This window comes from Chlamydotis macqueenii, chromosome 1, assembly GCF_036417535.1.
Source record: "Chlamydotis macqueenii isolate bChlMac1 chromosome 1, bChlMac1.mat, whole genome shotgun sequence".
In the NCBI taxonomy this organism is placed as follows: Eukaryota; Metazoa; Chordata; class Aves; order Otidiformes; family Otididae; genus Chlamydotis; species Chlamydotis macqueenii.
In genome coordinates this window covers 198,696,317-198,718,801 of record NC_141556.1, presented here as the reverse complement: position 1 = coordinate 198,718,801, position 22,485 = coordinate 198,696,317, and the positions used below count along the sequence as shown (strand labels likewise).

The window sequence follows — 22,485 nt, the reverse complement described above, 5'->3', positions numbered from 1 at the left end:
CAATTGCTGTGAAGGAAAGCCTGCAGCGATTTATTAAGTTTCTACCTGGATTTTATGCCCCCAAGTCAAGAGGAGTAAAGAAGGAACGAAACTGAGTACTCTCCTTATCCCAAGGATGCACCTGATACACAAAGCACTTTCTTCAACACCTCACCCTTGGATCTGTACCCAATCCATGGTAAATGGAAGTAACACAGTATGAGACAGCACGGTATAATCAGACCTTTCTGTTGAGCCCAAATAAGAACCCAGGAGGGCAACAGAAAGCAGAAAAGACTGCTCCTTTCTCCCTCAAATAAAAAGAACCATAGAACCATAGAATGGTTTGGGTTGGAAGGGACCTTTAAAGGTCATCTAGTCCAACCCCCCTGCAAGGAACAGGGACATCTCCAACCAGATCAGGTTGCTCGGAGCCCCATCCAACCTGGCCTTGAATGTTTCCAGGGATGGGACATCCACCACCTCTCTGGGCAAGCTGTTCCAGTGTTTCACCACCCTCAATGTAAAAAAAAAAAAAAAAAAAAACAACAAACCTTTCCTAATGTCTGTTCTGAATCTACTTCCCTCTATTTTAAAACCATTACCCCTCATCCTATCACAGCAGGCACTGCTAAAGAGTTTCTCCCCATCTTTCTTGTAGGCCCCCTTGAGGTACTATAAGGTCTCCCTGGAGCCTTCTCTTCTCCAGGCTGAACAACCTCCACTCTCTCAGCCTGTCCTCATAGGAGAGGTTCTCCAGCCCTCTTATCGTCTTTGTAGCCCTCCTCTGGACACTCCAACAGGTCCACGTCCTTCTCATGTTAGGGGCTCCAGAGCTTCAGGTGGGGTCTCAGGAGAGTGGAGTAGAGGGGGAGAATCACCTCCCTCAACCTGCTGGCCACGCTTCTTTGAACAGGCTGACTCATCCAACACAGTCACCATACCAAGGAGATGGGCTACCAGCTATTGCTAACGCTTGTTCTACAGTACTTCCTACAGAATAGTGCAGCAACAAAATAGATGTAAAATGAAATATATGAGTACTGATTTCCCATTAAGGAATAAACGAGTACTGATTTCCTATAAATCCAAATCCACAAAATAAAGAACTGACGTCAGTCACTTCCGCAGCCACAGAAACAGCAAACTATTTAAAGTAATACCTTACTTCAAATAATAGCCATCACCAGTTCCTTTAGAGGAAGCTGCACAAAAAAAAAAAGAAAAATCATCAGGACAGTCCACTCTCTAAAAAACTGACCACGGGAAAAATGCCTTGCCAAGTCCTGTCTACTGGCACTTTCCTTCAGGTCAAAGAATGAGGTTGTATTACCTTGTGATGTGATGTGATCTTACCTCTCTTAGAAAAACTTGACCCAATCCCTATGATTGCTGTCCAGTGCTTGGCTTTCAGGCATTTTGTGATGGCAAGTTCCATTCAATAAATGGCACCAAATGTGCCCAAAGTATTTTGTCTTATCAGCAGAAAACAGATTGCTGCAGTTTAACCTGCTCCTAAACTGTCAGGTCCCCTTGGATCACCTCATCGTCCTCAGTAGCAGCAACTACTCATATCCATGTTGGATCTAAGTGACACCCACTGATGACCCTTCATCAGTACTGAATGACATCCAACAGTCCTACCTCCATCTTCAAACCAGTGTAACCCACACCCTTCCCATCATCTATGATAATTTAGTTTTCTTAGTCTTTTCAAGATACCCTGTTAGAAGTTTAAAAACATATGTAAACACAATATACATTGTTTTTCTTTAATGGCACTTTGGCTTACATATAAAAATAAGTATAGTAGAAATAAGGAGGCACATCCATCCTCCTGAGACTCTGTGCTTGCTTGCAGATGAAAATAAGCAAATGCAAAGTCTAGAGCCTAGATCCAACCAAGAACAAATAGTTGTCACTGGTAGAAAATGAAACGTCAAGGAAGGACAACTGAGTGAAGCAATTTCCAGATTCTGTGTTTCAACTGTCTCAACTGCTTCTTTAAATGTTCCCTCCCTTTTTCATGTAGGGAGAGTTACTTTTCATGTCTTGGAATTCTCCTGTAGGCACATATGAAATGAGGTGACTCCTAAAGTAACAGAGGAGAGGGGCTGCCTTTCATCTGACTGCCAGTAGATATGCGATCTTTCTTTCCCCTAGCTGGATAACCGTGGGTTGCAGAAAAGACTGGTGCTGGCAATTTCTTAACACAGCATCTTGCAGAGATTTTGCCTTAAAAGCCTTCCACAAACCTATACAAAAGCAATTTACCAAATTCATTCTAGGACTAAGTGTCCTTCATGGGACCTTGACAAACTTCTCTCCTCTCCAGCTAGGGTTGCTGACTTTTCTTACAGAGTCAGGAGTGAAAGACGGAAATGTACTGAACATTAATAATTATTTTCAAGCTACAGCAGTCAGGCATAAACATGCCTACTTATAAATCAGTTGATTTTGTTCTAGCTTATAAGAATAGTAATGGAAAGAAATCCATTACAAATACAGACAAGGCTGTAAATAACAACTTATGTTTTATAGCTGAATATAAATATCAGGACAGAAACTCCTGAAACAGACAAACAAATCTGACCGTTATTATTAATAATGAATGTTTTGCCTTACATAGAAGTTTTCAAGCCTGATGGATTTCAAAGTGTTTCACAGTACAAGCACATGAAAGAATCAGACAATTCTGGAACAGAGGAGAGGAGATAGTGTAATGCATACCTCTCAGAAAGATTTATTTTGGGTAAGAATGACAAAAAGTTTGACCCTTGCAAACAAGTCTTTGAAATATTTGCAATAAAAATTACCTCTTGGTTCATATTGTATGTGCTTCATAACTCCCTGAGAACTCCGTCAGAGGAAAGGAGAGAAGTAAAACTGAGCTATGTACAGGCTGTGAGACAAGGAAGGTGATGAGAACATCAGCAAGAATGATGTCAGAACTGTCTAAAAGTGAAGAAAAGGCAGTGAGAGAGGCCAGAAATCTATCTGTGCTGAAGTTGAGACTCCCTCATTAATTTTATCTTGGCATATTTACTGGGCCTATGCACAGAGTCAGATGTGGGACAGTCAAACATGATATCATTCACAAACGAGCCATGCCACCAAGCCAGAGGGAAGTGAAAAGGATATATGAAAAGTAGCGCTGTCCATGGAGATTTCAGGACACATACACTGCATTCCTCACTCACCAGCCAAGTGAAAAACGTGTTGGAAGCACTCAAACTGCCCAACCGTTTTCCCTTTTATTAAGTTTATTCAACAACAAAAAAGACAAAGCATCCATTACAATTTTTCATTCCACTGCATCCATTACTATTTTTTTTATTAACATATTTTGACTTGCAAAGCAAAAGAGGCTTTGAAAAAGGAAAAGGGTAATGCATATAGCGAATGGATGTGGAAAGCTAACACAATTGGTAATTGATCTTGGATGAGGAAACACTTGGAAGAGTGCCAAGTGTTCTTGTCACTCTTCCCCCAACTGAAGCTCCAACATGCTACCAACTGCATGATGGAATAAACACTAGTACCAACAAAACCAAATGACAGTAGCTACTACTTACCATGTACAAATCCTCATTGATGCCTAGATATTTCCCATTTCCACAACCAACATCAGCCACTATTGACCCTTTTGGCAGTGACCTGAGAAACTCTACAATTTGGGGCCACGGGCTATGCCTGGTACTGCTGAAGTGTCTGGCAATCTCTTCGTACACTCTGTGGACGTATTCTTGCTCCAGCTTTGAGGCCTCTGTCTCATTGTGCGGAAATGAAGGTTGTACCTGTCTTTGCTGTCCTTTCTGGCTGTCACAGACAGATGGGTAAACTAAATATAGCAACAGATACACAAAAAAATAAAATTTTGTGAAGTCATTCCCTGTTGGTTAAACTTATTTAGCAAAATAAAAGTGAAATATTAAAATGCAAAAAATGCTTCATTCCTCCTTTACCTTTTTAAAACTGAAATGCAGGTCAAACCACACAAGTGTTTGATGACCATAAAACAAGCAACCTGCGCACGTGTACCAGAGGCCGTTTGCAGTGATCATTCTTCCTACTATGTTAACAAGGTTTAAGTTTTCAAAACTGAGACAGTGCCCCTAATACCAAAGATCATGACACCATTGCAATTCAGCCTCTGAAATTCTGTTTTGAGGGCACAAATGGACTTCAATTCCATGTAATCATTGAGCCACCTCTCTATTATTATCTGTACTGCCCTAAGGCACTTACATGGCTCTATTACCGCAAATCTGACTGCTTCTCCTCCTCTAATGTACTTATTTTGACAAAATTATAGTCCCCTTCAAATAGAAAATAACAAAAACTGCTGGGAACCTGAAGAGTAGTAGCTACTTCTATTCTGTTACATTATTCCAGCACTTGAGGTCCCAATGAAATGCAAGATTCCAGATTACTTTCCTGGTTTTGGAGCAAGCCAAATGCCTTCCTGTATAGAGAAACTCCAGCAACCACATGGATGCAACCAATTCAAGCCATGTAGTATACCTAACCCTAAATCATTCAGGAATGGCTACCAGGACAGCCAAAACTATTTACAGGATAATAATGGGATAAACTGGTTTGCTAAAAAAAACCCAAACAAAATCACCAAACAAAAAAAACCAAACAAAACCCTTACATATTGGTGATAAATAACAATGTTGACTTGAAGATCACCTCAAGACACTTACTGCAATTGCAAGGGCTTCTCCTCACTTTCCTGAATGTAAACGATGTCCTTGTTTCCCTTCGATTGAGTGTTAAATCTCCAACATCAGCAGTGATTGTTCCAACTTTTAGCCCAAGCTCAGATGCTTGAATGACATCATATTTTCGGGGTGTAATCCTAAAATAAAGTAAGACAAAATAAAAGAATAATTTAATTTGCATCAGAAAAAAAACCCGAAAACAATCCATCATTACAAGAAGGCAATTGTTAAATACTGTGACAAGTGTGATTACAATGTGCTATTTAATGTACTGCTGCTTCTCTGTTTTCAACTTATTCAATTTTCAGAGAAAAAAGAGGAGCTGACACAAATTAATGATGTTAATTAAAGTGTTATTCAATTGCAAGTAATTACATTTCCCTTCCCTCCCTTCTTTTCCTTCTGCAAAGTTTGATTGTTTATTTTTCTAGGACTTATTTTTTAATATATTTATTTTATGAAAAAAAATATATATTTGTTAAAGATAAAATACACTACTACAAACGGTGGCTATCAGTATAAAAGCTGGCTGAGCTCCACATTAGCAAACTGAAGTTTCTTGTTACAAATGGGCCTCTTCAGTGATATCTGCTTTGCAACAAATTGCTTTTCCATTTATTGAGAACAGAAGACGCAAAGAATGTAGCACTTGGGAGATTTGCTAAAAAGCCTAAAGGGAGAAACTCTGCTGTAAATCTTTCACAATCAAAATCAATCTATCAATCAAGAGCAGAGCTTCCTATGCTACTTCTGGATTTGGCACTGATCTTAATGGAACACAAACATTTTTACAAGCACAAAATTCATAAAATGAAAGTGATTTGGAACTTCCTTGGCGTGACAAAAGTTTCAAATAATTTTATGAAGAGGTTTACATTAAAAAAAAGTACCAAACTCAGTAATTTTTCACAGCTCTACAAATGGATCTCTCTCAAAGTTGAGAAGAGGAAAATGAGAAAGTAAAATGCAAAACACAACATGAGGGAAGAGAAACAGCTGCACCCACATGTAGTTTCCCATCATTTGCACGTGGGAAAAAGTAGATACTTTGGGAATAAAATGGAATCTCTTCAGGGAAATAGCTTAGCACTTCAAAGCTGTCACTGTCACACTGAAACGCTTCCTGAACTTAGTCATCAAAGGAGATTGATACAAAATTTTCTCAAAGAAAAAAAAAAAATCTCTAAGGAAGTGGCCTCTCAGTGAAGCCCTTTCAGAGCTGCTGACTTCAAAGAACTTGACTTCCAGCAGGACAAACTCTCAGTGTAAAACTGGCTTCCAAAAGATGGGGAAAAGTGTCTTACATCTTTTAATAAAGCAGAGCATTCAGTCTCATCTCAAGCTTCTATGGGAACGTTTCTGCAGGTCACATGAAACGGCTGACCGGTGCCTGTACCTAAGCAAGAAGAACGGTCCGAATGCCGAGAAGGGAGCCTGCAGCCTGATCGGCATTCCTGTACTTTGTACTCCATCTTTCCTACCAAAGGGAAGCCGATCTCTAATCTAGTCACAGGGAAAAAGAGTACAGGTTCTTTCTGTCTGGAAATCAGGAAGCAGCACATGGATGCTCCATCTAGATGTTGCAAAAAGCAGACATGGAGCAGCCCTGAGCATGGCAATCTCCTGAAGGCAGCCATGGAAATGGTGGGATCTAATAAAGAACTGCCTTGTTCGTGGCAGATAATGAAGCTATGATGAAACAACCAGCTGAGGATGCCCAAGACTCCCTGGACAGGAGAACTTCAAATCTCAAGTCTGTAGATTTTCTATTTTATTTTCTTTTGTACTTGCAGCAATAAGCTGAGCAGAGCAGCTAATACTTTCAGAAATAAGTCTTCTTTTTCAAGGTTTGAGTTCCAACCTACATAATTTCATTTGACCTATACCACAAGCAAGAACTCTAGATAAAGGCCGGGCTAAAAACAGGATTCCCAATGTCAAAAACAAAATGTAGCACATCGTCTTGCTTGGCACAGAGTTGTTTTACTATTGCAGTGCCAGGAATGGTGTTCTGCCAGGTTACCCAACCAAAAATTAACCTCATCAGAAAAAAACATCACAAACAAACCTCATTAGAAAAGCTGTAATTTTACTTTCACCTATGAGTCAAAAAAACCCAGATATCTTTGGCTCTCCTTGATGACACTGTATAGCTTATTTCTCAATCGCATGTTTCTCTTTCAGAGAGAACAGAACAGAAATCCTTTTCCTGTGCACTTCGTTAACCCCATTCGTTTAAGGGTCAAGATGAAGTCTCTAATGCCTTTGGCATCCAAATGTACACATTGAAAACATTTCCAGAATAATTACAAAACTGGACCTTTTGCTCTTTAATTTGATTTCTGAGTAGATAAAAGACATCACAAATGATGTTTAATACATCCTGATGTTATGTATGCAAGTGATTTAACTACACTTGCTTGCTGGATGATTAATTTTGTGGATTACAATAGTATGCTCCACTAGCATGATGGAAAGCTTACTCCAGTTGAGAATCTTGACCCACTAGTACTTTTAAAAATATACAGAAAATTTTTTTTTAGGAAAGGTGGACAACCACTGGGACAGGCATAACTTGTATATGGGTAGGAAGATCTAGAATCTTCATATTAAATGTAGTTTATGCCACTGCTTCTCAAAAGACAACCACCACTTGAAGGTACAAGAGAGTTAAGCAGTAATATTCCAGCTCTGAGGTAGGCAGATACACTACCCCAATTTGAATGCCTGCTGGCAAGTACCCTGTGTGCATCCTTCCCCTTCTTGGAACTTTGGCTGCACAGGGCCAGCATGGAAAAAGTAGAGCTAATGGCCTTGGGAAAGCTGTTGTGAAGACAGCCAGAAGCCTCAGCAGGGGCTGCACCTCCTTTCCCTGGGAGCTGCTTTTAAACAGAGGCTGTCCCGCTGGGCCTTGCCCCAGCGACAGCCCCAGCTGTGTCCATGCATGGCCACTGCCCCACTGATCCAGTCCTTGACCCCTGGGCTGACATCCCAACCTGGTCTCAGCCTGGCCCCATGGAGCCGCCTGATGTCCAGGGTTAGGGGCTGCACCCCAGCTTCCCCAGCCAGCAACATCATTGACATGGAAACCGCACTATGATCTCAGAGTTGTATATAACCTTTCCAAAAGATGACTGACACTATTTGATAGCACAGAGTAAGCAGCTTATAATGCTGGGATCAGTGCTCAGTCTTGTATACCAGAAAACAAAGGATTTCAGTGCCCTGGGCTTCTGTACAATGCATGTCAGGAGTACCAGCTGCCTTTACAACTATTTAATTTAATGAGGGAATATACAGGTGGTATAAGCACTCTATAAAAATGAACAATGTAGAGGTCAGTAGGGAGCTCATATTCACCATTCTTCGTAACACAAATTAATCAGCAAAATTAAAAGACAGAATATCTTCTGCCAATAAAAGGATTTAATGTTTCATTTACACAGAATGTAATTAGTGTCTCCAATTGACTGCTGTAACCAGTGACGGCTTGGGTCAAACAAAGGAACAAACATTTAGCAAGTGCATTTCTGTCCAATATGGGGGTTTCTGTATTCTCCGAAGTGCACTACGGTCACTCTCAGAGCTCGCCAAGGTTTTAGGTTTTTGCCAATTTCAGTGCACCTATTCTAAGTATGACCCAGTGGTGCATGATTTCAAAAGCATGTATTTAAATTCTACAATAAGCGAAGCCTCAAGACATATTTCAATAAATCCAGGATCTCAAATCTGCTCAGTACAATGCAGTCTTATCAGTAGTTAAAGTGTCCCTGAAGCAGCTGGGAAGAGCTCAGGAAGACTCTTCTTTCTCACCCTCATGCCCTCTGTGCAGGGGAAGTCACTCTCTCAAATCAGCCCTCTCTAAAGCCTTTGGCACATATGATCCAATGGGAAAAGCTGCAGGCTAAAAAGAGGAAGGAAATAGTGAAGCTAATTGCACTACAATCAATTCTCTGCCAGCTCAGAGTCACTGAGTAAGTGAAAGCGATTCCGAGCGAAACTTCACTTGTGACAACAGTAGGAAACTGCAGCTCAGGGACTGGCAATTAGCTTCCTAAAATCCTCAAGTTTTTCAATTTAATCTGAGCAGCATCTGAGGAGAGGAGTGAATCTGTATAACAATTATAAAACTTGACTTGATTTCTTTCAGAACAATTTTAAATACAGAATGTCATTAACAAAGCAAACAAACAACACATATCATCCTTTTATTATCAGCAACACAAGGACTCTTACGCATACCCATGTGTCCACAGGTATCTGGATTCTCCAGCCATCACCAATAAACTGCATCGGGGCAGCATAATTGCCACTGTACGGCCATCAGGGTGTTTGAAATCCATCACAATCTAAAAAGAAACATAAACCAACCACCACGAATGAGCATGACTTACAGAGAGCTTCATATACATGCCAGGCATTGTCAAGTCCTAGCTTTGTTTGCCTCTTCAATGTATTCATCAGAATATTGCCAGGAAACAGCAATGTACTTCCCACAGATGCAAAAGCCTCTGTCCTTAAGGTCTCTCAGCACTGTGTTCAAAAGTCTGAGGCAGTTACAAATATGTGTGTGTGTATGTGTGTATAAACAATTAAAATACTACAATATTTTCTTTCTCTACAGTAATAGCTTTATTTGTGAGAACAGTAGCACTGTTTAACCTGTGTGTACCGGTGAGGTAGGAAAGGACTACTGCCCAACTGAAGACAACTACATAAGAGGACAGGGCTCATTTGCTGTAACTCAGGCATCTGAAAGTTAGGTACCCGGGCTAAGGCAGTCAGCTGCTATCTTTTTGTGAAGTCTCTGCAGAGAGAGACAAGTATCTCCACAGAGTGATTCATCCTAGTCTAAAATGTAGAGCTAAGTGATGTGGAATGACCCTATGCCCTCTGGAAACACCTACCCATTCACAGCAGATTGAGCTGAGACAGTTAACTCAGAGTAGATAGGTAACATTTAGATGTCCAGTATTAGGTGAGAGAAATCATTTCCAACCTGTGCACTTTCTCGGAGGCTTGCAGCAGAAGCACATGCAGTCTCCCAAGATCCTAACATGCCAACTACCAGACCATCCTTTTACTATTTGCCACCTGACAATACATTGGGGTAACGCTTTCAGCTTTATTCCAATTTCACAGCCCAGATGGCAGTCCTACATTTTGCTTCTGCATGAGCTAGCAATGTTATCCTTTTACATTTCCCAAATGAGAGAAACTCTTGCTGTGTAAAATAAGGAGCAGGTCATTCAAGCAAGCCAAATGAGTTACAGAAGACTTACCAAAAAAAAAAAAAGTGGTCAAAAACTATTCAAGTCAGTAGTTCCAGCTACACTGGAGAATTAGCACCATGAAAGCGCTGCCACCTGATTTGTAACCTACTAAGTATGTCATTTAAAAGCAGACTTACTACAGTATGCCAGATCGAAACAAATTAAGTAGTTCTGCTTCTGCATACAGATGCGTTTAACAAACAGAAAACAGTGGTGCAATGATCAGTCATTCAGCACAAAGAAAAAAACAGCAAGGCAGAGACTGAATAAGCAAGACTTTTAAACACTACAAATTACCACTTCCAACATTTACTATTTAATGTTGTGCACACTGAAGCAAACTATAATGGCATTTACATTTTTAGGAAAAAAATTATTTATGCTATAGTACCACCCACATAGACTGACACAGCCTCTCCTGTTGAGCTACCTAAATTTAAGGAAGAAATGATGAGTTACAAACAGTGGGCCTGAAAGATGGAGAGAGATATGGAGGAAGAGGAACCTACCTATAAGCTCCAATTAATGATTATTCAACACTTCAATAGTTACAAAAATAGACGAATGGCAGCCACTTGCTAATATACTCCTTCCCTTGCACTTAGCAATTGCTTCTAGGTATCCTCAAAGAAGCATAGGGTGAAGAAGGAGAAAACACTGTGGCTTCACAGATCTGATGGGGAGGCTGTGCCATAAAGCATGATGAGGTGCAAGCCTCTGTAAAAAGGTGTAGCTGTCTGGCAAGGCAAAGAAACCAGAGGATGACTGATCAGGACCAGCAAGTAGGGAATGAAAAACACAAAAAGAAGTGGAGAGTGAAGTGGTTCGATGAAATGGGCAAGATGATATCTCGGACTCTTTTTTGCCTCCCTGTCTCACTGCTATTTGGGAACAGGTGTGAAGGGACAAGATAGAGACTGGGTTCTTCAGAAATATGGTAAAATAAAGCGAACATGAAACTGTCCAGAGTCCTTTCTGGAGGCTCCGTTACTCAACTGTCCCTCTTTCTATGTCAGTAGTAGCTACACAGCCCTGTTCTCGCAGATGATGTTAGAGAATTGCACTTCCTCCAAGAGTCAATGATTGTCAGCTCTATGGGGTCTCCTACACTTTCAGATCCCATGTCCCTTCAGGGCCCAGAAGAGGACCTCGTTCCCTTTCACCTCGCTGTATGCCAGGCTGGTGACTCCGTATGAAGCACTGGGAAACAATTCCTCCAGCTCCCAGCCTTCTCCACTGCTTTATCTCATACATCTCCAACTCCTTTTCCCACACCAACTGCAAGGCCCCAGAGTCTCTTAGGAGAAGATGCTCTTCAATTCTTGTCCTGTTAACAACTGCGCATCCAAAACAGCAGAGGTTCAGAGTGCTCTATAAAAAAATAGCACATTGAGAATGAGAGACTGTAACTCTGTCCCTGGTAGCTAGACTTTCAGGCAAAAGCAGGAGGAAAACAGCAGACAGTAAAAGCCGAGAGTATGTCCTCCTGGCTGAATTTCAGCTATGCTAAGCCACAAGGAATATGTGAAACAAAATTTCTGACAGTGCAGAATTTGAGGCTGAAAAGCAGAAGATTAGCTATGTAACATCTGGCAAGTCCAGCTCTCACCAGCACAGGATCCCCAGCTCTGTCCCTGCTCCCTAATTTTCTGTGGAGGAAAGGCTTCCATACTATCATCTCACACTGTGCAACTGCTCCCTTATGACAAGTCGAGATTATTTGGGGAGGAAAATATAAATAAAGATTAATTTACTTGCAAATGGGCAAAGATATTAAGTAATTACCAGTAACTGGAAGAGTCAAAAATCCAAATCCCAAACTGACTTTTGCTTACGAAGCAGAGAGAGATCCTCAGCTATTAATATATTAAAGTTTTGCACTTTTTCTATTAACAACTAATTTGACATTGCAATTCAGAGAGAGAAGCAAATTTAAGGAACATCTGAAGAAAATTAGTGCAACTCCTATGCTTCACTCCTTTATCTAGAATAACTGCATCTGAATGCTTAAAAAAACCAAGCAAAAGTACTACTTCTATCCTTTGTTTACAGTACAGTAAAGAACATTTAACCCAGAAGGGTTTTTGAAGAACTCTGTTCTTATCTGTGAAAAGCCGATTACCGACTGAAGTAGATAACATTCCCACACTCCTATATGTGTCTTTATCCTGGCAGAACATTCTAAATTGTCACTGTCACACACACACAAAAGATTAACGCATTTGGTCCTCTTTTTAATTTACTACGGACTGACAATCAATAAAGCAACTCTGTCACTGCTGAATCAATCTGCTTCATGACAGCTTTGCTCCACAGGAGCTGTTTCCAATTACTATTTTCGTTTTTACCCATTTTCTTTTTTCTCTAGGGTGGCAGAGTCAATAAAGATCAAATTTCCAGCCAGTCCATGGTGCATCATCCAGGGATTACATTAAAAAACAAAAATAATGGCTGCTTTGATCTTCTACAACTTTCACCTTATTTCTTTGTACTATGGAAAAAGTGTCTCTCCAAATATACCAAAAAAAACTTAAAAGAAATGAACAGCTAATAATATCTACTTGTGGATTTAAATATCTTGTCATGATGCCAGGTTATTTAAGAGAGTGTTCATGATGAGGGAGCACATGAAGCAGTAAACAGCTTTCAAGGATGGCTAAACATCAAAGGAAAGCAACACCCACATCATGAACATTGTTCCTGTGGCATACAATACAGCAAAACGCAAAAACCAGAAAAGAATAGAACATAAAAGAAAAAAAAGGAAGAAAGTATGTTTTTCTTAACTCCTCAGGGAATGAGATGCCTGCACCACCTTTCAGTGCAATGGCACTGTACTTCAGGAAAGAGCAGGAGGATGGAGGTGAATCAGTGGTCTATCAAATAAGTAACGATCCAACGGCAAACAGGAATAATGCAAGGGAGCTATAAGGGCAATGTCGATAAGGATTTCACTGCTACAGCGTGGAACGACAACATTGTTTTTCTAAGCTTTGTCTCTGATGCAATTTATATTTGATGTTAATAGACTACCTTAGACGAAACACTCTAAAGCTATAAAAAGTACAATGTGGAATGCTTCTCAAGTCTCTGACATTATTTACTGAATTTTCAGAGAGCGAAGACACATTATCAGCCTACACAGCAGCTTCCCACATGTAAAACAGATGAAAAAGAACGTCTACTTCAAAGACAGCCGAGAGGTTTAAAGCCCACACATGGAGCTTGAATAACACAGTGAGGCTCTATGCAGAGACAAGAGCCTGCTGGCTTACACAGGACTGAGGCAATCAATCAGCAACACACAGTGCCTTTCACTGAAAAAAAACCATGCTAAATTCTAAAATTTGGAATTCTGAAAAATGCTGAATGTTAAGGGGAAAGAGAATGGGATTATCTTCTCCAAATAACCCATGTCACAGGAAATTTATCTTATGTAACCCATGCTGATATTTACATCCTATACCATGGTCTCTAGCCACACTTCAGAAGACGAGTGCAACACTGACAACCATGATGATAAAATATTTCAGCCTCAAAAAATCTCTCAACACACGCACAGGCCTCCTCCATATCAGATTTATGCCAAAACATACCAGCTCTTGCTAAGCCTGCTTATCTATTTAGGCACTATGGTGATGCTAGTCAGATGCTTAACATACCAGGTTTTCCTTCTTCAAAAGTTGTATTCAGTTTTCCATCCACGCAATCTGTTACTATCTTCCTGAATTTTATGAATGTTTAAGAACTATTTCAACACACAGAGAGTATTTCATTCTTTTCTCTCCAAGGTCTCACCTTGCTATGATTTTCTTGATAACCCCAAGGAGAATAGTGTGTCCACTGAACAGCATACCATCATCTCTCCTAGCTATTACGTATGCCATTGACTCCATGATAAAAATTCTCTGTTTGTACTCTGCGTACAAAATTCAGGTAGTGCACAAGAGGAAACTACTGCAATTTCCAATCTAAGTCCTGCTGGATGGAGCAGCTTTCCAATCCTCTGCAGGCCTTGCCACATCTAGCTGGTATATACACCACTCTCCTTTTGTACCTGGGGGTGCACCTCTTGAGGTTCACCAACTCCAAGTTATTAGAAGTGTTTCAACCAGCACAACACCGACCAGGAGAGGTGAGATATGCCATTATCTCCTCTACTGTGCCTCATCACTGATCACTGCCACTGAAGAATAAATGCAGTGCTGAAATTTAGCCACTCTGGGTACACCTACATTTCTAAACAAAAGATAATTAGAGAATCTCCAGCTCTGAGGCCAAGTGACCCACACTCCCTCAAGTCCACGCTGCTTGGAGGTATGCCCAAAGTACAATTATTATTTACAGTTCAAGGTGTTTGAAGCATTAGGAGAACTGTGTTGCAACTCGCTAGCCTGGAGTTTTACAGCACAAAAAAAGGCGAGTGTTACATTTCTTAGGAGACAGCACAAGTGTGAAAAGGGGCTGGGGGAAGTGCATCAGCTGGAAGGGACCAAACACGGTGTAGTCTCATCCACACAGCCTTTTGAGAACGGCTGTCATATGAACTAAGCCTAAAAACATATTTCCATTTTCTCTTGGAAAGACAGCTCCATACTTCAAGTATGACTGTAACAGGAAAAACTGCTCAACTCCTGTGGTTTAAAACCAAACAGGGTCAAATTAGTCTTCTGATTTATTAACAACACTTAATTACGAGGCAACCAGTAAGCTATACATTGAACAAAAGCATTACAAAAATAACAGACAAACCACAGCACTAGATGCCTATGAAGTGTTAATTAAAACCTACACATTTCCAAACAGCCTTCATAACTAATCCTCCAAAGCTCTAATCCCACAGGATGCACAGTTATGTGCACACCACTTCCTCAGAGGGCTCGTGGGCCACCAGCACTCACCCTTCTCCCAGCAATGGAGGCTCCCCTGCCCTCACACCCCTCCTGTGAGATGTGGGTCCTCCCCATGCACACAAGAGTGACAAAGGTCCCCCCAGGCTCACACACAGGCACTCCAGGTGTGCATCTCCACTGCAGGACCCCGTGCCGTCACCCCACTAGTTGGATGCCGGCTCCTCGTGGTGTCTTACAGGGTGGCTGCTCTGCCCAGACTCAGCAGAAGTTGGGATGCTGGTGGTACTTCTGGAAGGATCACACCAACTTTTGACTGCTGCTGTTCCCACTCCAAGGTCTCTCCCTGCTGCTCCAAATTGTTATGCTTCCCTCATACATCTCAAGTTGGCTCTTCCTTGTTTCAAAAGCCTCTTTGTAAATCCAGGGCTACTGTTTAATCTCACTGATTAATCAGCTAGACCAAAAGAAGAACGCAATAAACCTAATCCATTAAAGACTACCCATCAAACATGCTAGTTCCTACTAACTCTGAAAGTATCAAATTTCTTTTGTATGTCAAGACATTACCTGTGGCCTTTGCACCTTTCCAGATCATTATCTGTGTTAAAACTCCATGTTGAATACCAGACTCCCACGTAAAAGACTTCCAATCCCTAGAGTAAAAGGCAATAGTTGCATTACCACTGCTTCCCTCTCTCTGCCACCACAGATATAAATTCCTTCTTTCCGGAAAATGCTATCCAACCCCAGCATATGACCTTGATGTCCTTTTATGAATGCAGAGACAAAGACTCAGTCAAGTTCTCGACAGCACCCAATTTATTCAATTTTGCTAACATTCCATTTTCATCCTTTAATAAATGGTCTCCCTAGCTCTTAGCTTAAACTCTTTCAGGACACAGAAAGCAAGAGGCTAATGCTGTCAGTCTTCATTTCATTTCTTTTATTGACCTAGCCTCCTCTGCAATATTTTCCATTCTTTCAGTCTTATGTCTTCCTTCACATCCGTGGGTGCTACTACATTGATATACAGGGAACGGCATCCACCTACACCAGAGCAGAATGTGCCCCAAATGTATGAAATCACTCATTTTCCTTTCCAAAGGAAAGGAAACGTCCAAAATTTTGTATCACTTGCTCCCTAATGGAGTACAGTTCAGCAGAAAAGCACAAGAGGACTCTTACACATCCTGATCTTAGTGGTCTCCAGAGGGCTCAATCTGTTCAAGATATAATGCCCAGACGTCACAAGAAAGCACTTCTACATCCCAGAAATGCATCTCCTCAAACTTGCACTTAATGTATTACTCTGTTCTGAAAGCAAGAAATCCTTATTTACATGTTTAATGCTGTACCAAATGTCTACCGAGAAGCCACCGTACAAGTCCTTACAACACAGACACAGCTGTTCTGTAATGAGTGCAACTTTACATGCAAGCATGATGACACTTACAGGATTCTGATGTGTACCTCTGTGCATGCGGTGCTGTGGTATATCTGCAATTCTTTCACACATTAAAAACTTGCAAGTTCTCAAGAGACTTCAGGGTTCAAAAAGAGCAGATCACCTTTTTAAATTCCTGATCATTTACAAATATCTGTGGAAACACACTATAATCAAGCAATTTCCACGTTACTGAGGTTGCAAATACATGTAGGAGGACTCTCTTCACTCATAATTTTATTCCCATGTCACCCTACCTGTACATTTATCACCCTGGCATCAACCCCTATAGCCCTTAATTGCAAGTGTTCTACAACAGAAGTGTTGTAAGGGACTGTGATTAGGGCCTCCAGGTAACATAAATAATAATTCATACAGGACAAACCAGGCCTTGGCTAAGTAATACTGCCAAGCATGGAATACGAAACATCTATGCTAATGAGAGTCATTTCAGGAAAGGGAACCTGAAATACTTACGTTCAGGGTGTACACTCATACACGTACTAGTGCGTCACAACAGCTGGTCGGTCTGTGTAATAGCCCAAGTCCTTACAGGTTCTGGTTACTTCAAGGCAGGGGTAAAACACGCTGCATGTTCATTATCCTGCATGCTGGAAAGCTGTCTTCCCTCAATCTCTACAAACATTGAGATTGCTCACAAGACCTTACTCTCCTCTGCAGGTTTCAGCTTTCTGCTTGTAATGCTGTAGTACAGGAATCCAAGTGAACTGTAAGTCACAGGGTTGGAACAGTCAATTCAGTTCAAGATCAAGACGTCTACACTTGGGCTTAGATTTTTTTTTTAGATCCTGTTAGGGAACTAAATCCTGTGAAACCAGACACAAGATGTCTAGTTTAGCATGAGCTGAACCACCCCCACCCTAAGTTGGACTGACTCAATTCCCATTAATTACAGAGGAGCTCAGGCATGCAGGCAGGTACACACCTACTTGTAAACACTAAAATTTCAGTGTCTTCATCCTAGACCGAATGCCACTGACAACAAGTTACTTAATAAGTCATGCAACTATGGATTCAGCAGATGCCTCAACTCTTTAGAACAGTCCTATCTTAGTTAAAACCTCTTCCTGCACTATTATCACTATAATCTTGCCCCCTACATACTGAGAAAGTAGCAAGGAAATAGTCCAGTGCTGAATATCTGTAATTCAAAAGGATTAAATTACGCGTTTACTCAGCCTGAGTTTGAAAAAAAAAAGCTCAACTGGTCCTTCTCACAACTCCGTCTAACAACTGTCCCAGAGACCATTACAATAACAGAGACTTGCCAGAATGCAAGACAAGCAAACCATGCCTTCCTGAACCAATTCCTGCATTATACCTCACTAGAGCTGAAAAGACACAGTTTTTAATCTATTGCTATAGAAACTACAATACGGCATGTTTCTTAATTCTCTACATCTTCAATGTAAAAGGGAAATCTACTAAGGAACAAAGACCTGGGCATGAATTTACAGAAATGTCTTAAAGACAAAGAAAAGTCATTCCTTAGCAGACAAAAGCATATAGCTCTCAGGGGAAAAGGAAAAAAAAAAGAAAAAAAAAGAAATAGGCCATTTTCTTGGTTAATGATACCTCCTAAGGACATAAAGTATAATTCAAAACACAGCATGACACAGAAAGACTTCTTTAAAATCATCTGAAGAAAACTGTTTTATCAATTCACAGAATTGCTATGTTTCACTCCATGGAAGTATCACACATCCAAAATACATGTATTATTTTAAAGCAGGTAAAACAATCTAAAAGGAAAACCACATTTTGATGTTTGGATAGGCAGTATTCCAATGCTGCTGATTTTCATCACAAGCAACATCATCCCTTTTGATTCTCATCACAAGGAACATCAACATCAACTTTCTTCTCTCATTCCATCCATCTGCTTCATTAGCTCAATAGTGTCTTCACATAATGCATCAAAAGTTATACAAAAGGGCTCTACCAGGGCCTCAGCATCTGGCCTGGAATTTACAAATGCTTGCAAGAATGGGCACTGCAGAGAGATGTACGCAGTAACAGAGGAAGAGGAGGAACAAGAACACCTCACAAGGAACTGTGAAGTGTCCAGTTCTCCCTGTTTTCAGGTGCACCATCAATGGTTCCTTCCAACCATTCTTCTGCTGTCCCGGAGTTCCACCTGTACTGCCTCTGCACTGCACCAGGAGGCTGCCTACCCACTTTCTTCTTCAGCAAGAGCGTACACCTCTCCCTGACTTGATTCAGAATCTTTTTGATAAGTGTATCAGCATCACAGGTTTGACAGCTCTGGCTCCAGCACGCTTTTAACCACTCTAAACTGCCAGTTCCTCAATGAAAACTTCCAGAGTCAATTCTACTGAAACAAGAGCTCTGTGGAGAAACTCCTCCTGAAACACTCAACATAGATGGAAAGAAAAACAGAAACAGAACATTGCAGTATGCAAAATGCTCAGATTTGTCAAGACAGTATAAATGAAGACAGACTTCAAACTCCATTTGCTACACTTACCGGTGTTGTAAAAGTCCAGTTCAAAGTCAAGCGTGACAATATACCGTAGTAGGAGCTCAATAGGTTAAGCTTGGTTTTTTGCTTCTAGACTACTTCAGATTATTACTATTGACTGGCTACTTGTCATTTCTACATGAAATTTACCGCAGTCTTAAAATAGGGTCCTATGACAACAGGGATGACATCACTGGCTAATGAAATTAAGTTTCTTTATTGAATTCCGGAACTGAAGTATGGCTGAAATGCAACTGCTAAAGATAATGGCTTTTTAATGCCCCAGAGTTCAGCTTGATAATTTGTGGAGGACACCAGGATTCCATTTCATGCATCAAGTATTGATCTTCTAAAAATAACATGGGGAATAGAAATAACTTCCACTGACAAAGCTCACACAGAAATTTAAAATTCTTTAAAAAAAAAAAAATAGTAACTACTCAAATAACAATACAGAGGTTTCTATTAAAATATATTGAACTATATTTCAAGAATGACAGTCCAAGACCTTACTTAAAAATAATTTCAGCTGTAAAAATATTAAATGAAATGTAAATTTAAATGCTCTGCTAGTTCTCTTCTATTACAATGATTACATTTTTTCAAAGGAATAAATAGCACTTCATATTTAAACAGTTAATTCATACCACCACCACCACCGAAAAGCAGTTCGTGTTTCATAGTGAAGGGTATATGGGGGGAGTGAAGAGAAATAAAAAAAGGAAAGAGAATAAGAGGTAAAAAAAAAAAAAAAAAAAAAAGGGTTTAGTTTAAAAAGAGCAATACTGTGAATCACAATCTTCTTTTTTTTTCCAGGATTTTTATCTATCTACATATTTCCTACCACATGAAAACCAATTAGAAATCTCTAACAATAGCTATGCAACAGCAGGACACTTTTTAGAGAGTACGTTTGTTTCCACTGAAAAGTTTGGTATCTGTACTTGTGTGTCACAGTAAATTCATAACAGCCAGATGTCTGAAAACTGGAAATGAAATGATGCTGCCTCAGCATAGAAGATAAGCACACTACAGAAACAGCAAATGGCCTGGAGACAATGGGTTCTGTTAAAACAGAATCAAATTGGTAAAGGAATTACGCAGAAGATTTCCTTCCTTATTTAGCAGCTATGACCACAGTCAGAAAATTGTAAGCCCTACTGCAGACTTCATTTTACAAAGTGTTTCATTCACAGTATAATTTTGGCATGATTGTGAGAAAACTAACTGGAACTATATGGCATTTTTCATAGCAACTCTATGTATTTTTCCATGTGATATTGAGTGATTTCATTTTCAAATTCCTCCTCATTGCAATCTCTTGTCTCTCTTTCTACATTCACCTCAGATGCACTGCTCATGCAACTGCCCAGAGGAGCTCAGGAGGCAATGAGAATATTCTTCCCATATCCTTTTCTTGACACCAACGACTCAAAGAAAACACAAGATGCTAAAAAGAGCAACCAACTGACTGGGAAGAAAGCAAAGTGGTACGAACCAGGAGGAGCCACAGCTCTGCCTTCCCTCTCAGCAGCCAAAGTAATGGACCACATGCAAGAAACACAAAACTGCTACACAGAACGGAGTAAGGCAACTTCTCACTCTAGCAGATTCAGGAGAAATATCTCAGCAAATCACAGCACATTCTGCAGATCAGAGATCCCACAGCAATCAAACTGCAGGCTGCCTTTCCTTCCTTAGCAATGAAGTAGGGTTCTAGTCTATTTAGGACTTACTAGGCATTGCATAGTGGGGACCAGCTTTATGGAACGGTACGGCAGATGACGTCTCCTTCTTCTGTGGAGAGGAAGGAACGCACGTATGAATCCAACAAAAGGGAGACAGGAGATATTTGCAGAGCAATTTGCCCAGTATTGGCCTATTGGTAGTAAATGCTAGACCTCAGAGAGTCACCAAAGGGAAAACTCATACAAAGAGGCATCTGGAAACTATGTCTCACCAATATGGAAGGGGAGGGAAAAAAAAATTTTTTTTTTTTTTTTTTTTTTACATACAATACTTTAAAATACAGTCTCTGTCATAGCTTAGCTTTGATTTTTTTCTTCCCAAGCAGCTGAGGAGGTAGTGGAGAAGGTAAGATCTCCATGTTGCCGTCTTGTTTCTCAACAAATTACTGCCACACAGCTTCTAGAGAAATAATACGGCAAGTATCATTGTTCTGGGGGTGATTCTGTCCGAATGCTTTTCTTGTAAGAATCTGCTAACAAATCTTGATTTGCACTGAGATGCTATAGCACTTGAGAAACAAATGCTTGCCCACATTAGCTGCACACAGTGGGTGCCTTGCTGTTGTTACCTTTGGCTGAAATAGGAGTCAGCCTATAAAAAAACAAGGCTGTGGAAGGAGGCAATTGCAGGACAGGTTTCTTCTGAACAATTTACATGAAAGCTGGGCTTTCAAGATCCTTACAAAGGTTAAAATAACTGATCAGGTGGAAACATCAGCAGAACATGTTGGTATCTGTGAACAGAATCCTATTTGCAAACAGGGAAGAGACATCCAGTACAGAAATAAAACCTCAGAACAGTGTGTTTACTGAATGTTCACCTTTCCCAAAAAGACAGTAAGGCTATTATAAATATTCCCATGAAGGGCCGCAGGCTTTGTTGCTCCTCTCGGAGAGCACAATTCAGTGTTCAATTACATCAACAGAAAGTTCACCCTTGATTTGGATGGGTCTTGTATGTGACCCAAGCTCAGTGACAACACATTATGGTACGACACGGACAGAAATGAAACACACAGGTTATATTTATACAGAGGGAATGCAAACAGGATAGATAGATTATGAAGCCTGAAGTATCTAACTTGTGGTGCTCAGGACACCTTTCACACAGAGAAGCTCTTCAGTAGTTCTCAAAAGTGAAATACCACTTTAAATGGAACAAACCAACTAGAATTGGTATACAATTACAAATATAGTCCCTTTGGGTTTCCAGCTAAACGAAACAGAAACCACTCCAAATCACTGTTCTTCAAGAACTGATAAAATCCACAACTGTAAGAAGGGTAAAGCTCAAGAAACTTGTCTTACAGATCTGAAAAACACACCATCACGCTTCAGGAATCCCACCAGACTCACTTGAACAAAATTCTGAACTCAGCATGAGGTTGTAGTGATTAAAATTAATGTCTTTCATTTAAGTTAAGAGACATTTTGGTTCTGCTAATCCAGTCTCTTTTTAAATATTGATTGCTGTTACTACTATTTAATCTACTACGGTCATGCCACTAGCATGGACAGAGGAAAAACTTTGGTACAGCCACTACTAGACTAATTCCTTAAATAGGTAAGATGCTTTCTGCCTTCTCTTAAAAGAAAAATAAAGCAATGTAAATGTAAACAGTGAATTAAATTGAATCAGCCACTAACCAAGATAAGTAAAATAAGAGTGGGATTACAAAGTTAACACAACAATACCCAGTGCTCACCTGCCTTCTTAGAGCTCATACAAGACACAACACAGGTGTCAACTGTCAAAGGCTGGGTACAGTCTAGACATTCTAAAGGCTTCTGACAAAATCTCTCAAGCAGCTATTACAGAAACAGCTGCTGCTATAGCAGCTACAGGTTTCTGTTTGTCAACCAAGACAGATTAGAAATAGATCAACAGATAAGAAGCAAAAGTGCCAGAAAAATGGTCAATTATCAGCTCGAGAGATGAGTAATAGCAGCATACCTCA

The 22,485-nt window shown here is 40.3% G+C and overlaps 1 protein-coding gene across 4 annotated transcripts in view; it reads right to left on the bottom strand.

The window, feature by feature from the left end:
• Positions 1 to 22,485, bottom strand: part of ALKBH8 (alkB homolog 8, tRNA methyltransferase) — a 51,375-nt gene that overhangs the window by 13,683 nt on the left and 15,207 nt on the right. For all 4 annotated transcript variants that reach the window (XM_086739571.1, XM_086739575.1, XM_086739574.1 and 1 more), the window contains exons 8-10: positions 8,949 to 9,055; positions 4,689 to 4,843; positions 3,555 to 3,820 (exon numbers count right to left, since the gene is read on the bottom strand). In XM_086739571.1, the coding sequence (XP_086595697.1) occupies positions 3,555 to 3,820; positions 4,689 to 4,843; positions 8,949 to 9,055 (528 nt within the window). The remainder of the gene's footprint in view (positions 1 to 3,554; positions 3,821 to 4,688; positions 4,844 to 8,948; positions 9,056 to 22,485) is intronic.